The sequence below is a fragment of the Centrocercus urophasianus genome, unplaced genomic scaffold (genome assembly GCF_019232065.1).
Source record: "Centrocercus urophasianus isolate 14NV4802_14NV808 unplaced genomic scaffold, USGS_Curo_1.0 seq_872, whole genome shotgun sequence".
In the NCBI taxonomy this organism is placed as follows: Eukaryota; Metazoa; Chordata; class Aves; order Galliformes; family Phasianidae; genus Centrocercus; species Centrocercus urophasianus.
Genome location: NW_024885502.1, coordinates 1 through 23,511, shown reverse-complemented (window position 1 = coordinate 23,511; position 23,511 = coordinate 1). Strand labels below are relative to the sequence as shown.

The 23,511-nt window shown below is 60.4% G+C and overlaps 2 protein-coding genes across 3 annotated transcripts; both read right to left on the bottom strand.

Moving 5' to 3' along the window:
• Positions 1 to 545: 545 nt before the first annotated feature.
• On the bottom strand, positions 546 to 2,421 carry LOC122171225. The gene is made up of 3 exons (XM_042838640.1): positions 2,406 to 2,421; positions 1,510 to 2,241; positions 546 to 1,425 (listed from the first exon to the last, which is right to left on the bottom strand). Exons 2-3 carry the CDS (start codon positions 2,238 to 2,240, stop codon positions 660 to 662), a joined length of 1,497 nt encoding a protein of 498 aa, XP_042694574.1. The 5' UTR covers position 2,241; positions 2,406 to 2,421; the 3' UTR covers positions 546 to 659.
• A 600-nt stretch (positions 2,422 to 3,021) lies between these two features.
• On the bottom strand, positions 3,022 to 22,864 carry ASIC4 (acid sensing ion channel subunit family member 4). 2 transcript variants are annotated; one of them, XM_042838638.1, is made up of 10 exons: positions 22,265 to 22,864; positions 7,271 to 7,415; positions 6,987 to 7,114; positions 6,627 to 6,786; positions 6,321 to 6,377; positions 6,084 to 6,237; positions 5,602 to 5,693; positions 5,275 to 5,354; positions 4,863 to 4,967; positions 3,022 to 4,716 (listed from the first exon to the last, which is right to left on the bottom strand). In XM_042838638.1, the coding sequence occupies exons 1-10, from the start codon at positions 22,838 to 22,840 to the stop codon at positions 4,597 to 4,599; spliced, it is 1,617 nt and encodes a 538-aa protein (XP_042694572.1). In that variant the 5' UTR covers positions 22,841 to 22,864; the 3' UTR covers positions 3,022 to 4,596. The 2 variants fall into 2 exon arrangements, with proteins under 2 accessions (XP_042694572.1, XP_042694573.1); XM_042838639.1 differs by having other exon boundaries at positions 6,084 to 6,231.
• Between the last annotated feature and the right edge of the window lie 647 nt (positions 22,865 to 23,511).

The window sequence follows — 23,511 nt, the reverse complement described above, 5'->3', positions numbered from 1 at the left end:
GCGCAGGTGCGTTACAGATACATTCATTCTGAGAGGAGCCCAGTTTGATCAGGTAACAGAACATCCCATGTTAATGCGGCAAGCCAGCATCAGGTGAAGCTGGCTGCAAAAACAAACCCTGAGCTGTCACCGAGCTGTGACGATCGAGCAAACAGACACTTTTGCAATTGCCCATTCATGTGTGAGTGGCACATTTGTGTACTGTATTTTTGCATGCAATTGCAGAGAGAGCAACACACAGGGCAGGACAACACACTTCTCTGTTGCTCACAGCTTTCCTCCAGGGGATTTTCTGAAGGTGTTGCTGCCTCACTGCAGCCTTCCAAAAGGGCACTACGTGCTCTTGGCAGGTGGCTGCTGGGCATTATATTAGTACAGGGTGTGGAGAACTGGGAGCATGTGGCAGAGTGCAAACAAGGAGCAGCTGCAGGGGTCAGCAATGCCTGTGGGAGAGGCAGTGCGGGGTGTCTAGCTGGTGAGTTCTGGGCCTGCCCTGTGCCCTTTAGGGTGCAACAGAATTAAAAGAGCAGAGTGCTAATGGCAGCAAGCACAATAGCTTTATTGGAAATCTGTGCACACTCAAAGCTGCTGGAGGGCTCCCATCGTCTCCAGCAGTTGGGCAGGAGCACCAGGTGTGGGATTCAGCCCTGTGCCAGCCTTCACTCCTGCTCCTCCAGGATCAGCCTGATTTTCTCACAGAACTCATCAATGGCACCAAACTCCCTTTCCAGCATGGCTGTGGCTGCATGGATTCTCCCCTCCAGCTCCAAGCATGTGCCACGGTGCAGGTGTGCTGAGTCCTTGGTGATGAAGAATATGTCCAGGGCTAGGCAGAGGCCGAGCAGAACATAGGAGGCTGTCCCGGCAAGGATGGTGGCATTGCCAGCCCCTGCCAGCACTGTGCTGACTCTGAGAGCTCTACTGCCATTGAAGATGCTGCGCCCAAGCCCCACTACCACCCGGAACACCCCCAGGATGACATCCAGGTTCTCCTCCTGCCCCAGAGCCTCCAGCAGCATCCGTGCCCTCTCCACAGCCTCCTGGCAGCCCGTGAACACCTGTGCCTGTGCAGCAAACTTCTCCAGCAGCATCTCAGCCTTGCCTTTCCTCACCAGGCAGCCCACGCTGCTGCTAATGGTGGCGGCAGTGCTGGCGATGCTCCCAGCCATGGTGACGCCAAAACCCACAGCCGCCAACAGCAGCGCATTACCCAACGCAGCAGGGGCCAGCAGCAGCCCGGCCATGGCTGCCACCCCCCCTGCCACACTCACCACCCCGCCGGTGATGTTGGCCACCAGCACAGCCCGCTGGCACTGGCTCAGGGCTTCTGCCACTCCTCGCATGTCCCACAGGCATCTCCGCATGGCATCCCGGGTGGGCAGCACAGCCAGCTGCACCATGTCCCCGATAGTGCTGGCAGCCGTGCTGAGCAGGACAGGGGGCTGTCAGCTCTGGGGATGTGGCCGTGAAGCCTTCCCACCCACAGCCCCAATCCTGGGCCACACTCACCTCTGGGGCCCACAGGCCGGCCCACCCCAGGGCAGTGCATTCTCGCAGACAGAGTTACGTGCCGTCTCCCCGCAGCAGGCATAGCAGCCACCCTGATAGGGCTGCCGGTGCCTCAGCACGATCTCGAACTCATACTCGATGCTGTTGGCGTTGAGCAGCGCCTTCCGCAGGGTCTCGGAGAGGGGCATGTGCCCGTCTGTGCAGATGGCTGTGCCACCACTGCCCGCCCTGAAGCTGGCTGTGGCATAAGTGATGTCATGCAGGCCCAGGAAGTGCGAAGCCTCATGGATCAGTGTGCCAGGCTGCGAGTCCTTCTGCAGCTCACTGGGTGCCTGCCAGAAGAGCGGGCACAGGTAGATGGTGCGGTCCCATGCATTCTTCTTGACGTAGGCATAGGAGCCCGCCTTGCGCGGGTTCTTGAGGAAGGCTGCCTGCTGGAGCTGTGCAACGAGGCTCCGCAGCAGCCGCTCAGTCAGCATGGCGTAACGCTCCACCCAGCCTTCTCCTCCCTCCCCAGTCAGCACTACCACATCCTTCAGGTTCCTCATCAGCACACGGTCCTTGCGTAGTGCATCCTCTAGCACCTCCAGTGCCACGCGCTGTGCCCTCCGGGCAATGCTGCACTCCTCCTCGCTCAGCTCCTCCGACACATCCTCACAGCGGGGCAGCACACAGCACCAGCTGCCCGTCACCACCTTGGTGTGGATCAGGGCAGCTTTGTGCTGAGACATCCTGTGGGGCAGCGGGTCAGGGCACCTCCCTGTGCTGCAGATGGCCTGGAGCGTGAATGCTCCCCCTTTACCTTCACCCTCCAGCCCAGCTCTCACCTTCCACCTCCCATCCTCCTCCTCCCACCTCCAGGTTCCATCAGTGCCCAGGGGTCCTACCAACCTGACCTGTGCAGTGCCTCAGCTGGGGGATGGTTGGTGGAGAAGCAGCAGCCAGCAGCACAGTGTGAGGGCAATGGCACAGCAGGCAGCAGTGACACGCTGATAGGAACCGTGTCTGGTGCTGATAAGACGCCTAGGATCCAGTGGTCATCAGCACTGCTGCAGGGGCACCCCAACGCCGAGTGATTATTGGGGAGCCCTGGCCATGCGTTGGGGTAGAGGGTGCAGTGATAGCATGGGGAGCACTTGCTGCAGTCCCCAACCCTCAGATCTGCCCTTTCTGGTTCCCCTATGAGTTCTTCGCAGCTCCTGGGGTAGGGAGAGCACAGCCCTCCCCCCAGCATCGCCTGCTTGAGGCCGATAGAGCCCAGCTGAGTGCTGCCCTGCCCACTGTGCTCCAGCCCAGCCCAGACAATTTGGGTGCTGGCATACACAACTCCTCATTTTGGGGATGCACAGGGCAGCAACATTGACGTCCCCCCACCTCTGTGCCCCCCAGTCATGCAGACAGCTCTAGACCTACTTGTGCCTCTTTATTAGGGAGCTTTTGTACATTTATAAAACAATGACACACACCTCCAAAGGTCCCCTCCCACTGTAGTGCCCATGCCCACCCCTTCCAGGTCTTGCTCCTATTAGAAGGGAAGGGGCCACAGCCTGCACACAGCACTGGGCACCTTCTTGCCCATGTAGCACCATGGAGATGCTGCTGCTTGTGCCCAGATGATGGTGCAGAAGGAGGTGGTAGGCATGGGGGATGGAGGCATTCCCTGGGGCTGGGGACCCACACCATACATGCCACAGCTCCACACGCACCAGGATCCCCCAGGTGCACACTGCGCATGCCCTACTTAGGGGTTGTTTTTGTGTGCCCCTGTGCAGGAATGTTGGGTACCCACAATGTTTGCACCATTGGAGAAAACAATTCCAAGTGTGGGTGTATCTGCAGGGACTCTGGGCCATGCAGATGTCCTGGTTCCTGTACCCTACGTCCCATGCCCCACACATACGACTCCTCTGCAACTATGGCTTTGGCCAGGGCATGGCTGTGCCCACTCAGGTCTCTGGGTACTGGGGACAAGGACCGGTCCCAGCCAGCCTCCCCCTGAGGTCACCAATTTCTGCCATGGGGATTCCTCTCTGCCACATGTGCGTCTTGAGGGGGGCTTTGTTAGCCCGCCCCCCCCCCTCCTGAGATATTTTGGGGCTGTTTGCCCTGCGCTGGTGTCTGCTACAGTGGAGGGGGAGGCAATGTCCTACGGGAATTGGGGTGCCTGGAGTCCTGCTGAGGCCCTGCCACCCCCCAGCAGCAGGAGGACTGGGTGCAGGGCACCCTCCTATCTGAATACAGTCTCGGGGAGGCACAGTGGGTGCTCAGCACCTGGGGGGAGGAAGGTGGCAGGGGTACGTGCATGGTGCAGAAGAGCTGTAACAGTTGGGTAGCAAGGACAGGTGCCTCAACACTGCCCGGGTGTGCCGGGGAACTGCACCTGGGGCAATCCGCTTTGGGCAATGCATGGGATGTGGGGCACTGAGAGGAGAGGATTTGGGGCAGACAGTCATTTTGCAGGGCTAACACAGGAGTGTGGGAAATCACAGTGCAGGGGTCTAGCTGGGAGTAGCAGTGGGGAGGGAACCTCAGCCCTGGCAGGCTATGTGGGACTGGGGCAAGGTGGGGAGATGTCTGGGGGGTGTCACAGTGGTGGTGGTGCCAGGGGCCAGATGGGTGGCAGGGTGGTGCCATGCAGGTGAAGCTGCAGGTGGGTGTCCTCTGGCCCTGCCTGACCTGCAGCAGGATGGCGACATTCTCTGGGAGGGGAAGAGTGGTCCTGGGGGGACAGTGCAGGGCAGAGACTGCCCTCAGGAGAGGTCAGTGGGGAGGGGTTTGGAGGGATTTGCTCGCCCCTTGCACGCACTGCCTTGCGGGGGGGCCCTGCTCCCCCAATCCCCCCCTAGTGTGCCTGTCCTTGCCCCTTGCTGGTCTGCTCCTTCAGGCAGGCAAGGGTGTGAGGCCACTTCTGCTGCTGGCTGGCAGGGCAGCCCCGACTCTGTGTGCTTGAGACAGGGCAAGCAGAGGGGCTGGACGAAGGGGCTGGGGGCAGCGACAGTGCCGGTCCCAGGGCCACAATCCCGCTCCATGAGGATGGGGCTGCAAGGAGTGGGGAACCCCAGCTGAAACCCCCTGACCCCAGCTGGCTTAGCAGGCGAAGTCCTCGAAGACGCCCTGATGAGGATAGTGGTGACGGTGGTGGTGGTTGGGCAGGATGCCTGCATTGTAGGTGCCCTCCACGTGCCGGCCCAGTGTCTCACAGGGGCTCTGCAGGGATGGCAGCGTCAGTGGTGATCCTGCCTGTCCCCATTAATTCCCCCATTCCAGCCTGGCTCAGCAACCTGAGGCCATCAAGCTCCCTGGCTCCTGGGAGTGATGTCCCTTTCCCATGAAGCTGCTCATGTCCCCAGTACCTGGTCCTTGAGCTCCTCCAGCCCCAGCGTAGCAATGCTCCCCGAGGGCTTCTTCAAGGGTGGCTTGGAGCGCCGCAGGACACGACTCACCCTGTCACGGATCACCTGGGGGCAGAAGAGGATCAGCCTTGGGGCACCCACAGACAGATGGGACCCTGTGGGAGCAACCCAGTCTGCATGGGCCTGCCTCATGGTCACTGCTGGCCCAGGGACATGGGGTGATGCTGGGTACAGCATTTCTGCCTGCATCCATCTGAGGGATGCTGGGAGACCCATCCTCCTCCCACCGCCTCCTACTGGGAGTTCCCCAGTTTGGGAGCTGTAGGTAGATGGCCCTCTTGGGTAGCATGGCACTTCTCCCCAGAGAGTCTTGCCCCTGTTGGCACCACGCTCCTTAGAGAACTCAGAGCACCTCATAAATGTAGTCCAGGATCTCCAGGATGGTAAGGATGCTAGCGCCGATGAACAGGCCCATCTGCCCCCCGATGTCCCCTGGGGAGGAAGAGAGAGAACTGGTCACTAGCAGGTGGTGCACAGCCTGAGCAAAGCCATTGGGTCTGAGGCCAGACAGCAGTGCCAGGGCAGCAGGATGGAGGGGACAGTGTGGTGACTGGGCTGCATGATGGCACGGGACAGCATGGTGATGGGATCAGGGGCTGCAGGATGGAGGGAGCAGGCGTTTGCAGGATGAGGGATGGCCAGCCATGAAGAGGGTCCTGAGGAAAGGCTGGGGAGTCACCGAGAAGCCCAGCAAGGTCGTAGGCTTTCTTCTGCTCAATGGCCTCATAGTTGAGTGCCTCGAAGAAGATGTCCAGCACCAGGAAGTTCTCCCTGTGGGGACACCATGGCTGTCACCAGCCCACCTTCCACCACTGAGCCCAGTCTCCTGTAAGCCCCTCTCCCCTAGTCCCCTAGGCCCCTTAGAGCTCCCTGGTGTGTTATTTAGGCTGAATTCACAGGACGCTGGTTATGGTAGGGACAGGGAAGGGACATGTCCTGGACTGGGTGGGACTGTGGGGTGGGGACATGCAAGCAGGGAGGACACCAGGGAGGACACCACAACCACCCTGGGGAAAGGATGCTGGAGGGACTGTGTGTACCAAGACCTGGCATACACAAACTGCCAGGAGCAGGGTGGGGGCATCCCAGATTCCTAGAATCCCTTGTCCCTACGTGCCTCTGAGAGCCATCCCAGCCCCCTTCGTGCCCCCAGCAGCTCACCGAATGTAGGTCTCATTCTTGTTGTACTTTCGGGCTAGGTAGCGTGCTGAGCCCTTGTTGGGGATGCGCACCATGGAGATCTCCTTGCCGTAGCGGGTAAGGTTGCATGGTGTGGGGCAGCTGCAGCGCTCCTGGCTGTCCTCCACTGCTGCATCTGGAGGCATGCAATGCTGGGCACAGCTGCACCCCCTGATCTCCCCCGGCTCACCCAATCTCCTGCCCATCCCCCAAACCTACCCAGCGTGTGGTCAGCGCACTCGATGTACACATTGGGAGAGCAGATGGACTCATTGCCTGTGGAGAAGCGCCGGGTCAGGGGTTGGGAATCTGATCCCCCTCTCCTATGCTCACTCCCCAAAAGATGTGGGGGAGACTGGGAAGGGGCTAAGGGTTGCAGAGTGATGGGGGTGAGCGTTGGGTGCAGAAGGATGGGAAAGCAGTGACCCTTGGCTGCAGTGGCCATTGGGTGCAGGTTGGAAGAGGCAGCCCTGGGAAGGAGGAGGGGAGTGTTGGGGAGGCCCCCACAGCAGGCACACCCCTCACCTGGCATGTGGACCATGCGGCAGTGGCAGCTCCGCACCACGGCCTCCTTCTCGCACTGCAGGCGGCAGGCAGCAATGCTGTAGGTATCGTAGCCAGGCAGGGTCTGCTCTCCCTGCACGCTGGCCCGGCAGTTCCCCCATGGCTGCGGCAGGTAGGTGAGCTGCCAGGGTGAAAGGGTACCATTGCAGCGACACATGGTGCTGGGGGTGCTTCCCTGGGGCTGCACCACCCAGCACCACCCAGCAGAAGTTGGAGTTTCATGGGGAGAAGTGGCATCTCCATGAATGGCACTGCCCAGCTGCCCTCCCACTTGGCTCCACACCACCTCAGCCTCATACCAGCCCTCTGAGCCATACTTACCCGCTGTTCCTGGCAGGACACGAATGTCTGGAAGCCGGGCGAGACACCGAAGCCCAGCTGATGGATGTAGGGTGGCTCATCCTGGCTGTGGATCTGGACACGGATGCCAGCTTCAAAAGATGTCTCATCTGTGGGAGATGGAAAGGGAGAGTGGGCAGCCAGCCCTGTCCCAGGGCTGCATGCCTGCCCACGGCACAATCCCTCAGCCACACCCCTGTACACCCCAGCACCCACATCTCAGCCCCAGCACCCCCAGTGTCCGGCTCACCCGCAGCCCCACTCACTGGTCTCCCTCCAGATAGGCAGGTATTCCTCCTGCTGGATGTCCAGCATGATCTCCAGCCCGTTGCCCATGCCACCCTGGCGGGTCACTCGAGGGTTCCTCCGGTCCCCATTGAAGGTGTAGCACTTGCCGTAACGTGTATAGACCTGAAGATGGAGATGGAGAGGGATGGTGAAGTGCCCTCTGCAAGCAGGTAACATCCATTGCCCTCTTACAGGATGCATCAGTCCCTGGGATGCAGGCTAGTGTGAGGCAGGGACTCACAGGGGTGAAGTGCTGCGGGCCACAGCGCTCGCCCTGGAAGCGACACTCCACCAGCATGTCCTCTATCTGATGGCTCAGGCGGTGGAAAAAGCTCTGCATGGTGCGCTCGGAGCGACGGGGTGGCAGGAAGCGTGAGTAGTTGGCAAGGCGCGTGAGCCAGCGGCGCTTCTCCTCCCCCAGCATGGCCAGCAGCTCAGGCACCAACGAGCGGTCCTCTCGAGACAGCCCCAACCACTGCCCCACCGAGTACAGGTCAGGCTTGGTGAGCTGCAGGAAGCGTGCCCGGTTCGGGTTGCAGAGAGTGACAGCCGGGAAGCGGAGCTGGGGCACTCTGGCCAGGCGTGCCCGTGTGTGCACGGGGCGTGAGAGCAAGTGGTGCAGGCGGTCGGTGGCCCCAGTGGCCAGCAGCCCTGCAGAGGCCAAGAAGGCCAGGCCCCAGAGCAGGCGGCGCAGGCGGGACTGTGGCCGTGTGCCCATGTAGTGCAGCCCTGGGATGCGGGTAGCACGCAGAAAGCCACCCTGTGCTGGTGCCAGGGCTTCTTCATCCGGGCAGCAGGATTGGGGCAGCGGCATGGCTGTGATCAGGACAGATTCTGTGTGCCCACGCTACAGCCCTGCTCACCGTCTCTCTCCTGGGAGCCTTTTGCTCTGCACCTTCCCAGAGCCAAATGTGGCAGGCGCTTTCCTGAGCTGTGACGGGCGAGGGGAGGGAGAGGAGGGGGCTGGTACCGACACACGCCTTCCCCAACCTCGATTTGGGAATGGAAAATTCCTCCCCAAGCCGGGCTGGGGGTTGGGGTAATGTGGTGCTACCCCAGGCTTGGTGTACCGGCTGCCCCCCACACCCCAGGGCAGGGGCACGGGGATGCCACGTCCAGCTCCTCACCCAGAGAAGCTGCACCCCAGTGCACCCCTCCCTGCTCTCTGGCCCAGGGTCCTGCACGCAGCCCCAAGGGCACCCAGCAATGTGGGGCAAAGCGGCTGTGGAGCTGGGAGCCCTTTCCCTGAGCTGGCAGCACGGTGCCAGGCCCGAGGGGACCATCACCGTGTGTGGCCCCACTCGCCACCGCGGTCCCCAGCTCCCCTGGCGCCCCATCGCCCTCCATCCCCGCGGGGCTGCGTCGTGGGCCCGGTGCTGCGTGGGAGCCCGAGCCCGGCGAGCGCTTTGAAGTGACGGCTGCGGCTGTGATCAGAGCGCGGTGGCGGCGGGGGGAGGCACGCCGGCTGTCGGCAGGGCCCCGACAGCTCGTCAGGCCGCTTCAAAGCGCTCCCCGCAGCCTCCACTCTCCCGGCAGCCCGCACCGGGGCCCGCGGGGCCGGGATCCGCCAGGTGGCAGCAGGGCGCCGCGCTAGGCCAGGCCCCGCCGGCTCAAGGCTGGGCACTGCCCGGCCTCGCAGCCCGGCCCGGAGTAGGGTGGGGGTAGGCCACCAGTAGGGCAGGAGTAGGCCCGGGACAGGCCTCGGGCAGGCCTTGGGTAAGCTCCGGCTGGGCCTCGGGCCGCGCCGGGCTGGAGTAAGGGCCTTATCCCAGCCCCTCAGACTGCAATGGAGAGCAGCCTGCCCCGTGGCACGTGAGGCCTCTCCCACAGCACAGTGCTGCCTTGGGTCCTCTGTGCTATAGGCTCCCTGCCCTCGGCACCTCCGGGACTGCCTGGAGCCTCACCCCGGCACAGGGAGCTGCCCTCTTGTGCCCCCACTCCTGGGACTCGTGCCAGTGCTTCCGTGTGGGGTTGCCAGAGCTTGACTCCTCGCTGAGATTGATTGTGGCTCTGAGAGCTGGAGGCTGCCGGCCCGATAGCATCAGCCCTGCACACACCAGGGCAGCTTTTATATTAGTTTTCGTTAAACGGAGGATGAGCTTCCCCAGCTAGAAGAAATGTCATTTCTCTGAGTGCTTCCATCTCGTGTCAGCTCAGACATCTGCGAGCAGCATCACCATTACCCTGCAGCAGGGTGAGGGATGCGGCAGGACGCAGAGGCAGGGCACGTGGGGACAGGTGACCCCAGGGACATGGATGGGGCTGGGCAGAGCATAAAAGATCTGGAGGTTTCAGTGGCTTCATCCCCCATCCACTGCAGCCACAGGCAGGCAGGCACAGCCACTGGTGCGGAGGGCAGGCAGGGGTGCCCACAGCTCACAGCTGAGTTACTCACTTGTCGGCTGCTAGGGTGCTGAGGACAGCTGTGAAATCTCGCTGGCGAGAGCACAGCACAGTCCTGAAGGGCTTTGGCTTTCCAGCATGACAAACCCAATTAGATAACAGGGAGTGCGAGAGGAGGAGAAGGAGGAGGAGAAGAGGAAGGACAGAGGAGAAGGGAAGATGATTTTCTCCCCACAGCTGACCCAGAAAAGTGCCTCACGGGGTGGAACGCATGTGTTCTGCTGGGACGTGGCCCCCTGGCCACTCTGTTCCTCTCAGAGGACACCCATGGGTGCTGCAGGCCTCAGGGCTGGGAGCAGGGCTCCCGCATCACCTCATGGTCTGCCTGCTCAGCTGCCACACACCGGCATCCCCACGTAGGGGAGACCCCATTAGGGTGGTAATTTCTCAACACAATTCCTCATTTCCCTGCTCTCCGCCGTGGAAACACTTTGACCTTGACAGAAATAGCTGCTGGCGTCGCAGCAGGCAGATCCCAGCCAGAGATCGCTGCCACTCAGGGGCTGAAGTTTCCTTTTCCCACCCCAAGCATGCTGGGACCCTCGCATCCTCATCCCACCCCGCAGAGTTCCCTGTCCTGCTCTCCTGGTGCTGGGCATCCTGTGGATGCTGGCCCTCAACGTCCTCACCCCAGCCTACTTGCTAGCACTGAAGTTTCCTCTGACAGGGGAGCACAAGGGTTGGCCCCACACATCCCCAAACCCCCCTGTCCCCACCGTGACAAGACCATTGTGTCTGCCTCTGGCTGATCCCAGCTCACACAGGTATTTCTGCGGCTTACACGGCTCCCCATGGTATTTAGCCTCTGGAAGACGACATTAAACATTGCAAGCAGCGACAAATCCTGATTGCTCTGCAGAGACAAGAGGCCGCACTAAGCTTCCAGCCAAATGTTTGCATGTGAGGGAAACGAGCTGTAGCATGTGTGGTGCAGGCAGGTCCTGCTCCTGCATCCCAGGACACACAGCCCTGTCTTGTGTCCCTGCAGGAACATGCAGCTGTAGGACACGGGCACCCGCTGGACCCAGACATCACCAGCAGGTTGGGGATGGAAGACCAGAGTGCTGCTGCCCTAGGAATGGAGGGGTTGGTGATCAGGGGTGGCCATCCAGGGGTGTCCTCTAGATGATGTGTGCAGAGCTGGGGTGATGCCATCTCCTTAGATGCTGCCTCCCACTCTGCTATTTTCCCCTTGAAACACTGCAGCACCGGCTCTGCTGGAGCTCCCCACCAGACCCCCCTCCCCCCCCCCCCACTGCCCAGAGCCCTCAGTTGTGTCCCCAGCATCCCACCCCTTGCACAGAGCTGACAGTTCCCGCCTGGGTGCCCAGAGAGGGAAGCCGTAGCGCTGACGCCAGCATTGCAACTGCCCAGGATATGAGATCCGCTTGGATTCAGCAATTTCAACTCATTTCAAGCCCGATTCTGCAGCAATTTTCTGAGCCAGTGGGATGTTTTTGCCTTTGCAAGCGTCCCCTCTCATGCATGGTCACACCATTTCCCTTCCCCACTCTCTGGAGGGATGGGGACCAGTGCCAGCTTGGCTTTATTCCAGCTTCAGCACGGTGCAATTGTCCCCTACACTCGCAGCCCTCTGCAATTTGCCTGTTCCCCATGCAGGGCTGATGCTGGCAGCAGGGATGGCTCCTGCTGGATTCAGCCCTACTTGGGCACAGGACTGACACCTCCATTGGGCTCTGCAGCCAAGTGCTGGGACAGCAGAGTAGCACTGGCCCCAAACAGGGTACACCAGCACCAAGCTGGGCTCTGCAAACGGGTGCTCTGGAGCATCCTCTACAGCATTCCAAATTGCATCAGATGTCCCTGAAACAAGGGCACATCCTGGAGGGGCTGGGACCCCTCCTGCTACCTCCTCACACAGATGTGCTGCTCTGCGCAGGGCCAGCTGAGCCAAAGCAAAGACGTGGGAGTTGGGGCTGGTGCAGCCCCACTGGTGCCAAGTGGGCTCGTGGCCGGAATACCAAGTGCTCAGCTGTGCTGTCAGCTGGCAGAGCTGCTGGGGCACCCGCACTTGTGTGGAGCCCTTCCCACAAACCACCACCCCAAGGGCCACACCACCGGTGCCAGGGTGGATGCGATACCGAGGCTAGGGGCTGGGACCTGCGGTCCTCAGTGCCAGCACACAGCCTCCTTCATCAGTGCAACGAGTGCCATCTCAGTGTTGTTCTTTCACTCTTTCCCCTCCTAGAGGGGTGGGGGCAGCCCCAGCTCCTTACTGATCTCCTCATTTCCAACCTAAATTTATTCATGGCCAGTTTGTACCATTTGTTCTCACGCCAGCATTGTCCCTCAGCTCAAATAGCTCTCTTCCCTCCCTTGTGTTTACTCCCTTGATGTATTTATAAACAGCAATCCTATCCCCTCGCAGCCTTTCTCCTGCCAGCCCACACGTGCCAATTGCTCCCATTTCCTCTCCTAATTCAGGCTGTGCTTGCCTGCACAGCCCGCTGCCCCGCGCAGCATCTGCTCCAGCTCCCACAGCTCTCTGCCCAGCAGCCACGCTTCTGCAAGGCTATGCAGAACCGTGAACATGCCCTCTGTATCCCACAGCAGCTGTGGGGCAGCATCCCACTGGGGCTGGACCACTGCCCTGACCACAGGGCAGGCAATAGCTGGTGGGGCTAAGCTGCTCCCTGCAGTTCTCCCAGCTGCTCTGCAGCTGCTTGTGCATTCGTGCAATTTGCTTGCACTGAGCACTTTAAAGCTGACACAGAGAGGGTCACCTGGGTGGTTTGAAGGATCCAAAGCAAAGGGAATTGCTGAAAATGAAGAGCTGGGGCTGCTGACAGATGATGGGGGATGGTGTCCAGTGCAGAACAGGGATGCAGAGGGGCAAGGACATGAGCTGGGGGGCTCAGCTCATCCTGGTGGCAGCCAGTAAACCTCTCTAAGATGCTGAGCACATGGTTGGGTGCTGAGCTGAGGGTTCTGCCCCATGGCACTGCCCCATGGCTCTGTAAGAAGGTTGGTGTGGACTGAGCCAGAGGCACCAGGGAGCCAGAGGGACTGGGAAAGGTGAACAGCAGGAGGGAGTGCTTCCTGGCAAGGGTTTGGCCCATACCAAGCAGTACTTCTGCCATCTCTGTACACTCCCCCCGCACTCCCCTGCCAACTCTGCATCCTCAGACCCCCCCGCACACTGGGCATGCAGCCCCCAGGCACGCAATGCACATCATGCTCCAGAAAATCGCTGTGATGGGCTGCAGCCCAGCGTCGCTCTGCTGCAGACTGAACAAAACACGCGCACAGAGCAATAATTGTGGTTTTGGGTACTGGGCTCCAAATGGCGGAGACGCAGTGCCATGTGCTGTGCCGTGCAGGCGCAGCATGGCTGTGCCACTTGGCTGCAGGACCGGAGGATGGTCCCCACCTTGTGGTCTCGTGTCCAGATGCAGGGCTGAGCCCATCCATCCCGCACGCTGTAGGAAGCAGGGACATCAGGAATGCCCCAAGGTGGGGCACGCAGGGTCCCCGGGGCCAGACAGAGATCGAGCTCTGCTCTCTGTGTGCTGTCACTCCGCAGTACATCAGTGCCCAGCATGGTGCTGGCAGCAGCAGCCCCAGGGACTGCATCCCTTTAGAGGCAGATGTGCAGCAGCACTGTGCCCGTCCCCAAAGGGTTAACAAGCAATTTCCTTTGCTGACAGCTCGGAGACTGTTCACTATCGACTGCGGGAGAATAAGAGGGGAGAAGCAGCGAGATAAAAAGGCAGCAGAGCTGGCACCGCCTGCTTAATCCCAGCGTTTAATCTGCTGGGGCAGCGCAGGCAGCCTTATCTCGCCGTCCTTCTGCTGCTCCATCTCATTACCGTTCCCACGGCTGCGCGGCCGCACCGCCAGTAAATGCGGGCGCTGAGCCGGCGTGCACAGCCCGGGGCAGCAGCTTCTGCCAGCGCGCCTCGCCGTCCCCGCACTGCCTGGCACCGCGGATGGCACCGCAGCTGGAATTGTCCCCCACCCGGCCGGAGCAGGGCACGGGCAGGGGGTGCCTCTGCCACACATTCCTTGCTCTTTGTCACTGTGTGTGGTGCAGCCTCAGCTATGTGCGTGCTGCCCTGATTCCACGCTACCTGCCCAATCCACTGGGCACACCGTGGCTGGCATCATGGGGCCGCCCCACTGCTGCCCCACTGCCTCCCTGCAGGTGTTGGCAAAAGCACGGTCCCTCCAGCCGTGGCAGTTATCTGTGAATCTGCAGCACTGCCGCCGCGCAGATGAAGCCTCCATGCTCGCCCGGTTGTCACAGGGGTTATCCTGTTGCCTGCGGATGGGCTTACACTGATAAGATTTATTGTCAACCCAGCTGGGATGCTGCCAGAGCCTCACTGCCTGCTCCTCTTGCTGAGTGATGGCATGGCTATACCACCAGCCTGAGGACAACAAGCCCAGCCCAAAGCGAGCACTCCAGAGGGTGAGGCAGGATGCTGCTCCCCAAACTGGGCCAGGCGCATCGGGCTGTCAGCCCACCAGGCTGGAAGTGCTGTGCTGGCTTCTGGGCAGTGGTGCGTGCTGCTCCAGCAGGGTCCCGGTGAGCCGTGCCCCAACACTGGCAGCCCATCTGTGCTGCTGGAGATATGCTGATGGGGCTGGCAGCTCAGCTCCTGTCACAGCCTGGTGGCTTCACAGCTCTCTGGTGTGCTAGGACTACATGCAGGAGGAAAGTGGGGCAAATCCCCCATCCTGCAGCTGGCCCTCAGCACTGCGTTGAAGCTGATGTCTCATGCATGGGCAGAATATCCAAAAAAAGGGAACGCAGCCCCAGAGTGCCTCCCTCGAATCCCATCACCAGCCCCCACACCATACTCCCCAGCGCTGATTTCCCTGGGGCTGGCAGGGATTGACCTGAGCCACCTGGTGAGGCTGTACTGAGGCTGAACTGAAATAAATCCATGAACAGAAGAGGGGAAGCAAACTGCAACCATCTCCCTGTCCCCAGAGTCACCGCATGAGTCCTGTATAGCTCTGATTACACCACTCCACGCCAGCCCCTGTCACCCCACTGACTCCCTGCTCCTGGGGCTTTGCTCACTGCACCAACACAGTCAGACAGGGCTGGAAGAAGCAAGGCATAAACAAACAGTCCAAGCCTCTGCTGCACCCTCATCCCCAGAGCCAGCACGTGGGTCAGAGGGGTGGCAGGGGCCAGTGCCAACTGCCAGCACATCGGGACGGGAGTGAAGTGGGGTGATCACAGCCCAGCGGTAAAGGGCTCGTTAATAGCTGAGCCCTTTTAGTAGAGATTAGGGAGCTGCATGGCTTTGATCTTTGATTGCCAATTTGCATCTTGAAGGCGCTGGGACCTCATCCAGTCTCAGCGCAACCCTTTGTGGTTATCTCGTGGCTAATGGATTTGTTCTTAATGCTGGAGCGTGCAGGCTAAAGGCTGATTAAACCCTCTCTGCGGCGCTAAATCAATGGAACAAACATGATAGGGGATGGCTCTCCCCAGCCTGTGTGCTCCTAGGGGTGGGGACGGTTGGTTGGAGCACCCCTCCTTGGGGCCAGGAGCTCAGGTGACAACAAAGCCCCCCCCCCCCCCCCCCCATCCCCGAGAAGCTGCATGGGGAGGGAACGTGGGTTCAGGCTCCAGAGCGCCGCAGGGAGTTCCAAGCGATGTCCATACCTGGGGAAGCTCAGCTGCTGGAAGCCCTGGGATGGAAGCTGAGTACCTGGGATGGGCAGGACCAGGATTTTGGGAACTGGGGAGGGGGCTGCAAGTGAGGTCCGACCCCTCAGAGTGCAGGCTTCTGCTGGACTGTGGCACACTGTGATTCCCATCTACAAACTTTGCTATTGAATAATCTGCCCCCTGCTAATATTTGCTAGTGCAGGAGATAACGTGGTCACAGAAGTTAGTAGTGCAGGCATTTCCATCCATGCAGGCTGGTGGCAGCAGGGCAGCTGGGCAGGATGCAGTGCCATGCAGCACCAGTGTGCCCTACCCACGCTGCCCTGTCCCATTCGTGTCAACTCGGTGTCCCTTCCCTGCCTGCCCCAGTGTGTGCACAGCCATGCCCTGATGGGTGAGGCACAGAGCTATGCTTAGATCCAGCTCCGGGAGGAGAAGCCCAGAGTGTTATCAGCTTGGGGAGTTAATTAAGGTCATGTCAGGCGATAAGGAAACAAGATGTCAGAGCGGCGGCAGTGCAGGGGGTCAGAGCCTGAAAAAACTCCTGAAAAGCAACTGCACTGAGATCTGCCAGGCACCATGGATGGAGCAGCCATCACTGCCATGACCAGTAGGGCTCCAAGGATGCCATCATTCACTGCCAGCTTGGACAAGCTCACCTGGCATGGGACAGAATGAGGTGGGGCTGAATGGCATGGAATGGCATGGGATGGGGTGGGATGGGATGGGATCACAAAACATGGCATGGGGTGGGCCTGCAAGGAGCTTGGCTGTTCTACACTGGGCTGGTGTAGAAGGGAGAGATGCTGAGCAGCCCTGGTTTTCCTGTCATATCCTTGCACAGCAGCATGGTGCTGGCAGGGCAGGAACTGCCTGCGAACCTCTGCCCGTAATTAGCACACGTAATTGCAGAGCTCCATGATGAGCAGGACCTCAGCACTGGGCACGCTGGTTGTACCACTCCTGCCTCCTCCATCCACCTCCTGTGGGCTAGGCAAAGAGAGCTGGGCAGCACGGGGCAGTGGGGGCATATCAGGGCCACAGCTGCCCGGAGACATGGGGACAGGCACAGAGGACACACTGCTGGCTCAGCCCCCTTCCTCTGCAGCCTCAGTGGTGGCTGAGCAGCCAGGACATAATTACTACTTGCATCAATCTCAGCTTTGCATAGTCCTCGCTCCCTGTGCTGACCTGGAGGCGGCTGCTCCCTGCCCTGCCAGGGGCTGAAGCAGATGCCTCCTGCACAGAGATGGCCTGGGGACAGCCTCATGCCTGGGGTCAGCCCTGGCACTGAGGCATAGCAGGCAGATGGAGACACTTCCCCACTCCTCTGGGGCTGTGGCTCTGTGTGCTCCCCTCCCTCCTCAGGCTATGATGAAATAGCACAGATTGCAGCCCTGGAGTGCCCAACTCTGTGCACCCAGGACAGCTTTTTGCATGTCCCCCCACTCGGTGCCCATTACCCAGCTCAGGAAGGGTCCCAGAGGACCCTGCAGGTGGAAGGGATGGGATGGTAACATGCAGGAGGCGAGGGGCACTGCATGGGGATTTGTGGGGTGCAAAGCTACCACCCTGTGGGAGTGTCAGGAGGAATAAGTGCAGCAGAGCACAGCACCTGACAGCATGACAGCTGCTCCTGGCCCAGCGTCACCATGGGGCTGGCTTGGCCATGGGGTCTGACTGGACATTGGAGGGGACACGGGCACATCCTGGCCCTGGGGACAGCTGCCAGCCCTCTGCAGTGGCTGTCACCAATGTACAGCACCCATGTCTGACCACAGCACACGCAGCACCCACACTGTCCCATCCCAGGGGGCATGGCAGACCTCAGCACCACACGTGCCTGCAAGTGGAGCAGAGGGACACAGTCTGATTGCAGCAGGCAGCAATCAGAGCCATGCAGCCCTCCAGTGCAATGGGCACTGGGAATTAAACTGCTAATGAGCTGCAGGCTGGAGGGCCAGCAGCGTGTGATTAATCAGGGGCTCTGGCTGATGAGTTTGGTACTGACTCTCCCCTCCCACCCCATGGCCCTGGTCCCATATATCCCCTGTGCTCACAGCCTCTCGCTTTGCTGCCCTCCCCTTTCCAACTGTGCTTGTGTTCCTGGCTTTGCAATCAAGAAGGCAACCTTTTGTTCTGCTGGAGTAAAACCTGTTGATTCTATCCAAGCTGAACCAGCACTTAATGGCCCTTCAGCACCCAGCACGCATCTGCTCCCAGACAGGGCAGCAGCAAGCTAAAGGTACCCGTGCGAGAACCTTCCCCACCCATGCCCAGAGCCCGAGGACTGGCCGCATGGGCAGCAACATCTCTCAGGGCGCAGACCCCAGATGCATCTGATCAGCCTCTTGCTCCTTTCCTTGCTGCCGCTGACATGAGGCAGCAGCACGTGGAGGGCTGGCAGTGCTCTGCCTGCAGCCACTGCTGGTGCAGCACACCGGGGGCATGGATCAACGCGCACAGGGAAGGTTTTGCAGTGTAAGCAGGGGATGGCCTCGGACATCAGCCCTCAGCAATGCGCAGGGAGCTGCGTGAAAGCAGCTTGAACCCTGGTCGGTTTTCTTCCCATTCGCAGCCCTTGTGGGATTTCACACCCTCTTGCCCTGGCTGAGAATGGCTGGGTGGTGCCAGGGGGGAAAGCCGCCCCTTCTCCCTGGCTGCACTTCCACCGAGGGAAAAAGGGCAGTGATCAACACGGAGCAGGTTCGAGAGCTGCATGTTCTCCCCTATTGCACAATTAATCATGAGAAGTTTTCCCTCCTTTCGTGCATGAAACGAAATTTGGCAGGGCGCTCTGACCACAGGGACGTGCTGCTCGCTCGCCGGTGAAAAACCCGGCCACATCTGGCACAGAGATAACCCCACACCATCCTCTTGTGTGCAGCTGCCATGCACGGAGCATTCTCAGCCCCACAGTGCGCACAGGGAGGAAATGCAGTGCCCTGGGGAGCCCCGTGCTCCTTCTGTGCGGCCCCTTTTCATGCAGCGGTGACAATGCTGTCGCCTCCACCTCCTCCTGCTACCAGGTCCCTCGCGGTGCCCATCTCCTGTTCCCACCCAGCTGTGTCGCAGCCTCAGCACACTCTTTGCAGGCTCCAAGTGAGCCCAAGCCTCCTCAGCAGCGCTCCAGCTATTTGTTATTGGAAAAAGGGGGAAATACGGTTTTCAACAATTATTGTTTTTTCCACCTGACTGGCTGCAAACTTGTTAATTTTTTTTCTTTAATGTGTGAACAGTGTCGACGGCAGCTGCATGTGAAATGACTCGACGCCCTATCTGCGGGTCCCTGGCTGGCTTTCAGCACTCACACCGCAAACATTGCCTTCTATAAATAAAGGCCTATATCTCATCAATGGCAGAACAGCGGCGCTTTATATAGTCGTCTTACATAAAACCGTCTCTCTTTATGGGCTCCAAACCATTGGCATCACTTAGCACATCTCTGTAAACCTTCTGTTCCCTCCTCCGAGGGAGCCCCAGCACAGCCACACGGGACCCCATGCGTGCCCCAGCCCCAGGGGACAGCAGTGTTCCCAACCCTGCACACGGGACAGGACACGTGGCACATCCCTGGGGAGCCACACTAGGCGCGGGCGTCGTGGCCGCTGGCTCCCCCCGTATCGGAGACAGGCTTATTAAGTGTGCGATATTAAATTAGCCAGATAAGAGTGTAAGAGCTTTTAAAGTCAATTCATTAAATATAATTATGAAGAGAGCTTTTTTATGCTCCCGGTGATCTGATCTCAATCAGGGAGACGGTGGGAAAGCCGCCGGCTCCTCCAGCATCTCCGCTCCCCTGCTGCGTTGCCCCCACGCCCCACTCCCCCCCATCCCATGGGCACCCACAGCCCTCGCTGCCATCCCACCACCCCAGCACCCCATCCCCACGCTGCCACCAGGCCTGGAGCCACCCTGCTCGTGTCCCTTGCAGGGACACCCAACATCCCACGGTGCCCCAAGAGCTGCTGTGATGAGGGCTGCAGTGACTCCCCCATGTCCTGTGAGCTCCCGGCTGTCATGCCACAGTACCCCACATCCCCACCACCCCACATCTGCCAGCCTCATTGCTGCACTCCGAGACCTGGGCACACGGACACATGGGTATCTGGGCACATGGCTGCCTTGTGCCTGGGTTCATGGGGGCCAGGAGTTTTTCCTAGGCTGGGGTCTCTCACACAATGCCATGGCAGGGGTTTGGGGAGCAGCTACCCACTGCTGGGAGCTGCTGGACTGACATTTATTTTTAGACGTGAATTGTATAAATTAGCATTTCTCAGTGGATTAAGCAGCAGGAATTGTGTAAAATTAAATGGCAACGAATTGCATTCAAGTCCCCTGGTTTCTGGCACAAGCGGCGCCTCGAGCTGTGCCTGGGTGGCTCATGTGTAACAGCAGCAGGGCTGCTGTGGACAGCAGCACAGGGAGCCCCAGAGACATCGGAATGGGGATGCACCAGCACAGCACGGCACAGCCTGCTGGGGCAAAATGGGATGGGCAAGTGCCCCGGTGGCTGAGCAGCACATCGGGCAGAGGACTGAGACCATTGCAAAAACTGTCGGAAAACGTGACATTTAAGGAGTGTGGTTCTGGCTTTGCCCGCTGTGCAGCACGGGGAGCGGGGCACATCCAAGCGAGGGATGCGCAGGAAAAGGCTTCTCCCAGGGCTGCCGACAGCCTGTGCATGGGGCCCAGCTGGCAGCAGGCTGCAGGGGAGCTCGCTGCGGCTCAGTGCTGTCCCCGCCGCCCGGGGAGATTTACAGCCCAGCCCGGCTTTATTGCATGGAAGATGCTTACGCTGGGGATTTTTCTCCCTATAGTTTCTTAATTTGCTATCCCATAAAGAACGAGGATTTGTGACGTTAAATAGGGGAAGATCATTTACCACTCACGGCTCTTACTTAAAGGATCCGCGCGAGCTATTTATCGTGCAAGCGGCAGCGCCGGGGGGCACCTCCAGCCGCAGCGGGTGGGCTGCCCAGTGCCACCATGGCTGTCATGCGTGTGGCCATTGTGTGCAGAAGGGAGGGTGGCCACCAGCACCCTGTGAATGCAGCTCTGGGGGCTGCAAGGAGAACTTCCCTTCCTTGCGTTCCCTGGGGCCGCAGCTGCTGTTTTGGGCACTGGATGCCCTGCAGTGGGGACATGGAGATCGGTGACCTCTGAAAGGGATGTGGTGACCCAGGGCTGGGCTGAGAGTGCTCTATTCCAGGGCACAGTTGGTGGGCACAGCAGCTCCTAACCCACACGCAGCAGCCAGGACCCACCAGTGCCTGGTATGCTGCTGATGCTGTGCTTTGGTCACCCCCAGGATGAAGCACAAGGGATGGGTTTGGCTCAGGGATCTGGAGCAACAGCTCCCACTGCAAATGGTGTGCTGCCAGGTCCTCCCAGCAAGGCTTTGGGATGTGGCATGTAGCAGAGGGACCACACAAGTCCATGCCCTGCACCTTCTGCCCCAAGATTTCCCCTTTGCTCCAGGTGCATCAGGAAAGCAGCCAGTGAGAGGTGATGGGGATGCCCCCTTTCTGCTGGCAGCCCCCAGTGCCTTGAGCTCAGGGCTCACCCTCCTGCCTGAAGCCTACTCTGGTGCACAGAGATGGCACACAGGGCAGTCCAGGTGATTGTCCTAATGGTAACTCTGCACTCTGCCAAGCTTATACTCAGCCCAAACCCCAATGCCACACCATGCTGCCACCCAACACAATGTAGCCTCACTGCCTTCCCACTGGTCAAACCTCAAATGCCACATGTCCTACACCAGGGCTCCCTGTGCTCACCCCACTGAACCCCACTCCTCTCCAGCAGTCAAACCCAGGCTGCTCAGCTACAGCAGGCAGGGAGCTCTGCAGAGCCCCAGCACCTATGGGGTGCCCCTGCTGCCCCCTCTCCCCCTCCCCCCCCCTTTCCTCAGTATTCCACCCCGCACTGCCCCCCCCCCAAGCACCTCTGAGATGCTGCTTTGCTTAAGACAGCATCACAGAGCGGGCTTTGTGGTGAAGCAGGACGTGCTGCATCAGCCATTTCCAGCCCCACAGAGCCTCCTCTCCCCCCACAGCCCCCGGCATCTTATCCCGCTTCCCGGTACTGAGCGGCTCCGGCTGGCAGCACTGCTCCGGGAGCGCAACGAGCCGAGCAGCCCCTGGCAGCCGTGGGAGAGAGCCGGCTCATTTCCAGAGTCATTATGGTCTGAAAAGGGTCCCATCAGGTATTCAGCCCGTTCAGCACATTTATTTTCCCAAACCACAGCAGGGATTTGCAATTCCAGGCTCAATATTAGCAGAGCTATGAGTTTGCAGTGTCTGGTGATGTGTTCGCAGGTGGCAGCAGGGTGCTGGGCTGGCTGGGGACCCGTGGATACAAAGGGCAATCCAGGGGTTCATGGACGTGGCCATGCCCGGAGCAGAACCCACTCAGGGCACTGGGCACGTGTGTTTGCACACACACACGTGCATGTGCCTGCCCAATCTGCACACATTGCTGTGCATGCCCCACAGGCAGGGGGGATCTGCTAGGTGCCACGGGGTCTCTACCTCTCCATTCCCCTCTCACTCTGCAGAACACCCTGCAATGGAGCAGCTCGACTTGTGGCGAGTTCAGGCTGGAGAGGGGCTCCACATCATCGTGTTCCCCCTTCCCACTGCTCACCCACTTGGGGACCGCTCCCCAGCCACCCCCGATCCCCCCCTGCAGCCCTGGGACTGGCGGCAGTGCCGTGCTGCAGCAGAGTGCTTCTACGGAAAGAGCAAGCATCCTCTCTCTCTCTCTCCGTGTGAAACTTGGAGGGAAACTCAAACACGGAGAGATGCAAACTTCAGCAGCCGGAGCGAGCCAGGGAGCCCTGCTCCAACGTGGCACAACAGGGTCAGACCCCTTGCACCGATAGGGTCCCTGGGGGGGCACCCAGCTGCGCACTCACCACCGTGAAATCCCGGGAAGAGCAGTTCTCGCCACTGAAGTTGCAGCTCTTGAGCATGTCGTCGAGCTGGTGGCCGGTGCGGTTGACGATGTCGGCCATGTCGGGGTCAGGGTAGAGCAGGTCGGTGGCCTTGTGGCCGTCACGGTCCTTGGGGGGCAGCCCGGTCATGTTGGCCAAGTGGAAGATGTCGGCGTCGGTGAGTGCAGAGTGGCGGTAGCGGTTGATGTTGCAGATGGTGATGGCAGGGAAGACCATCTCACGGATGGCTTCTTCGTCCAGGGCCACGACGTGGGGGTGCTCCAGGTAGAGCAGCGCCGACTTGGCCGCCTGGTAGAGGAAGAAGGCGAGCGAGGCCAGGAAGGCGAACGCCCAAAGGGTCTGCCGCACGCCCGGCCGCCCCGTGCCGCAGATGTGCCCCAGGCCGTGCAGCGTGCTGGCGCTGGCAAACGCGGCCAGGTCCCGGGAGCGCGGCCGAGCCGGCTCCTCGATCAGGCTCTCCTTGTCCCCTTCTTCTTTCTCCTTCTGCTTCTCATCCTCTTCGGCAAATTTGATTTTACACACGATCTCAATCGGCATCTGCCCCGCCAGCGAGCTGCCCCCCGGCACGGGCAGCGGCCGAGAGCCCGGCCAGGCGCTGGGAGGGGGCTCGGGTCCTCCCCACGGCCCAGCACGGCGCCGGGAGGGCCGAGCCGTGTCGGGAGGGAGCGCGGCCCCGCTCCGCAGCTCCGAGCCGCCGCTCCCCTCTTGTCTCACTCGTCGATCGTCTCCTTGTGCCTTCGCTTATCAGCACGAATACAGCTGTCAAAAACCCCTCTCTCTCCTCTCCCTCGCTCGGTGTCTCTGCCTCTCTCCTTCGCTCCTCTCTGGTTAAGACCCCGGCAGATACACGCAGCATTTAGGCATCATGTGCTAATAAAATCCAGGGAATACTTAATAATTCAAGACATGTCAACATTATTTCATCGTCAAATAAAGAGCGAGCGCCGGAGAAAGAGGCAGTGTGAAGGGCCCTGCGCCTCCGGGGCAGGGAACGCGCTGCTCCCGCTCTCCAGCCCCGGCTCCGAAGTGCCGCCGGAGCCACTTGTTTGAATGGCCAGGACCCGCCGGAGCCGCGCCGAGCCGAGCCGAGCGGAACCGTGCCGCGCCGAGCCGAGCCGCACCACGCCGTGCCGCGCCGCGCCGAGCCGTGCCGAGCAGTGCCGAGCCGTGCCGTGCCGAGGCGGGCGGGGCACGCAGCCTGCCCCCCC

Coding starts and splice junctions, on each gene's coding strand:
- LOC122171225 (XM_042838640.1), bottom strand. CDS start 2,240: ATGTCTCAGCACAAAGCTGCCCTGATCCACACCAAGGTGGTGACGGGC. Junction 1,426..1,509: donor CCGGCCTGTGGGCCCCAGAG/GTGAGTGTGGCC, acceptor TGTCCTGCTCAG/CACGGCTGCCAGCACTATCG.
- ASIC4 (XM_042838638.1), bottom strand. CDS start 22,840: ATGCCGATTGAGATCGTGTGTAAAATCAAATTTGCCGAAGAGGATGAG. Junction 7,416..22,264: donor CTTCCCGGGATTTCACGGTG/GTGAGTGCGCAG, acceptor CTCCATCTTCAG/GTCTATACACGTTACGGCAA. Junction 4,968..5,274: donor TCCTGGACTACATTTATGAG/GTGCTCTGAGTT, acceptor TTCTGCCCCCAG/GTGATCCGTGACAGGGTGAG.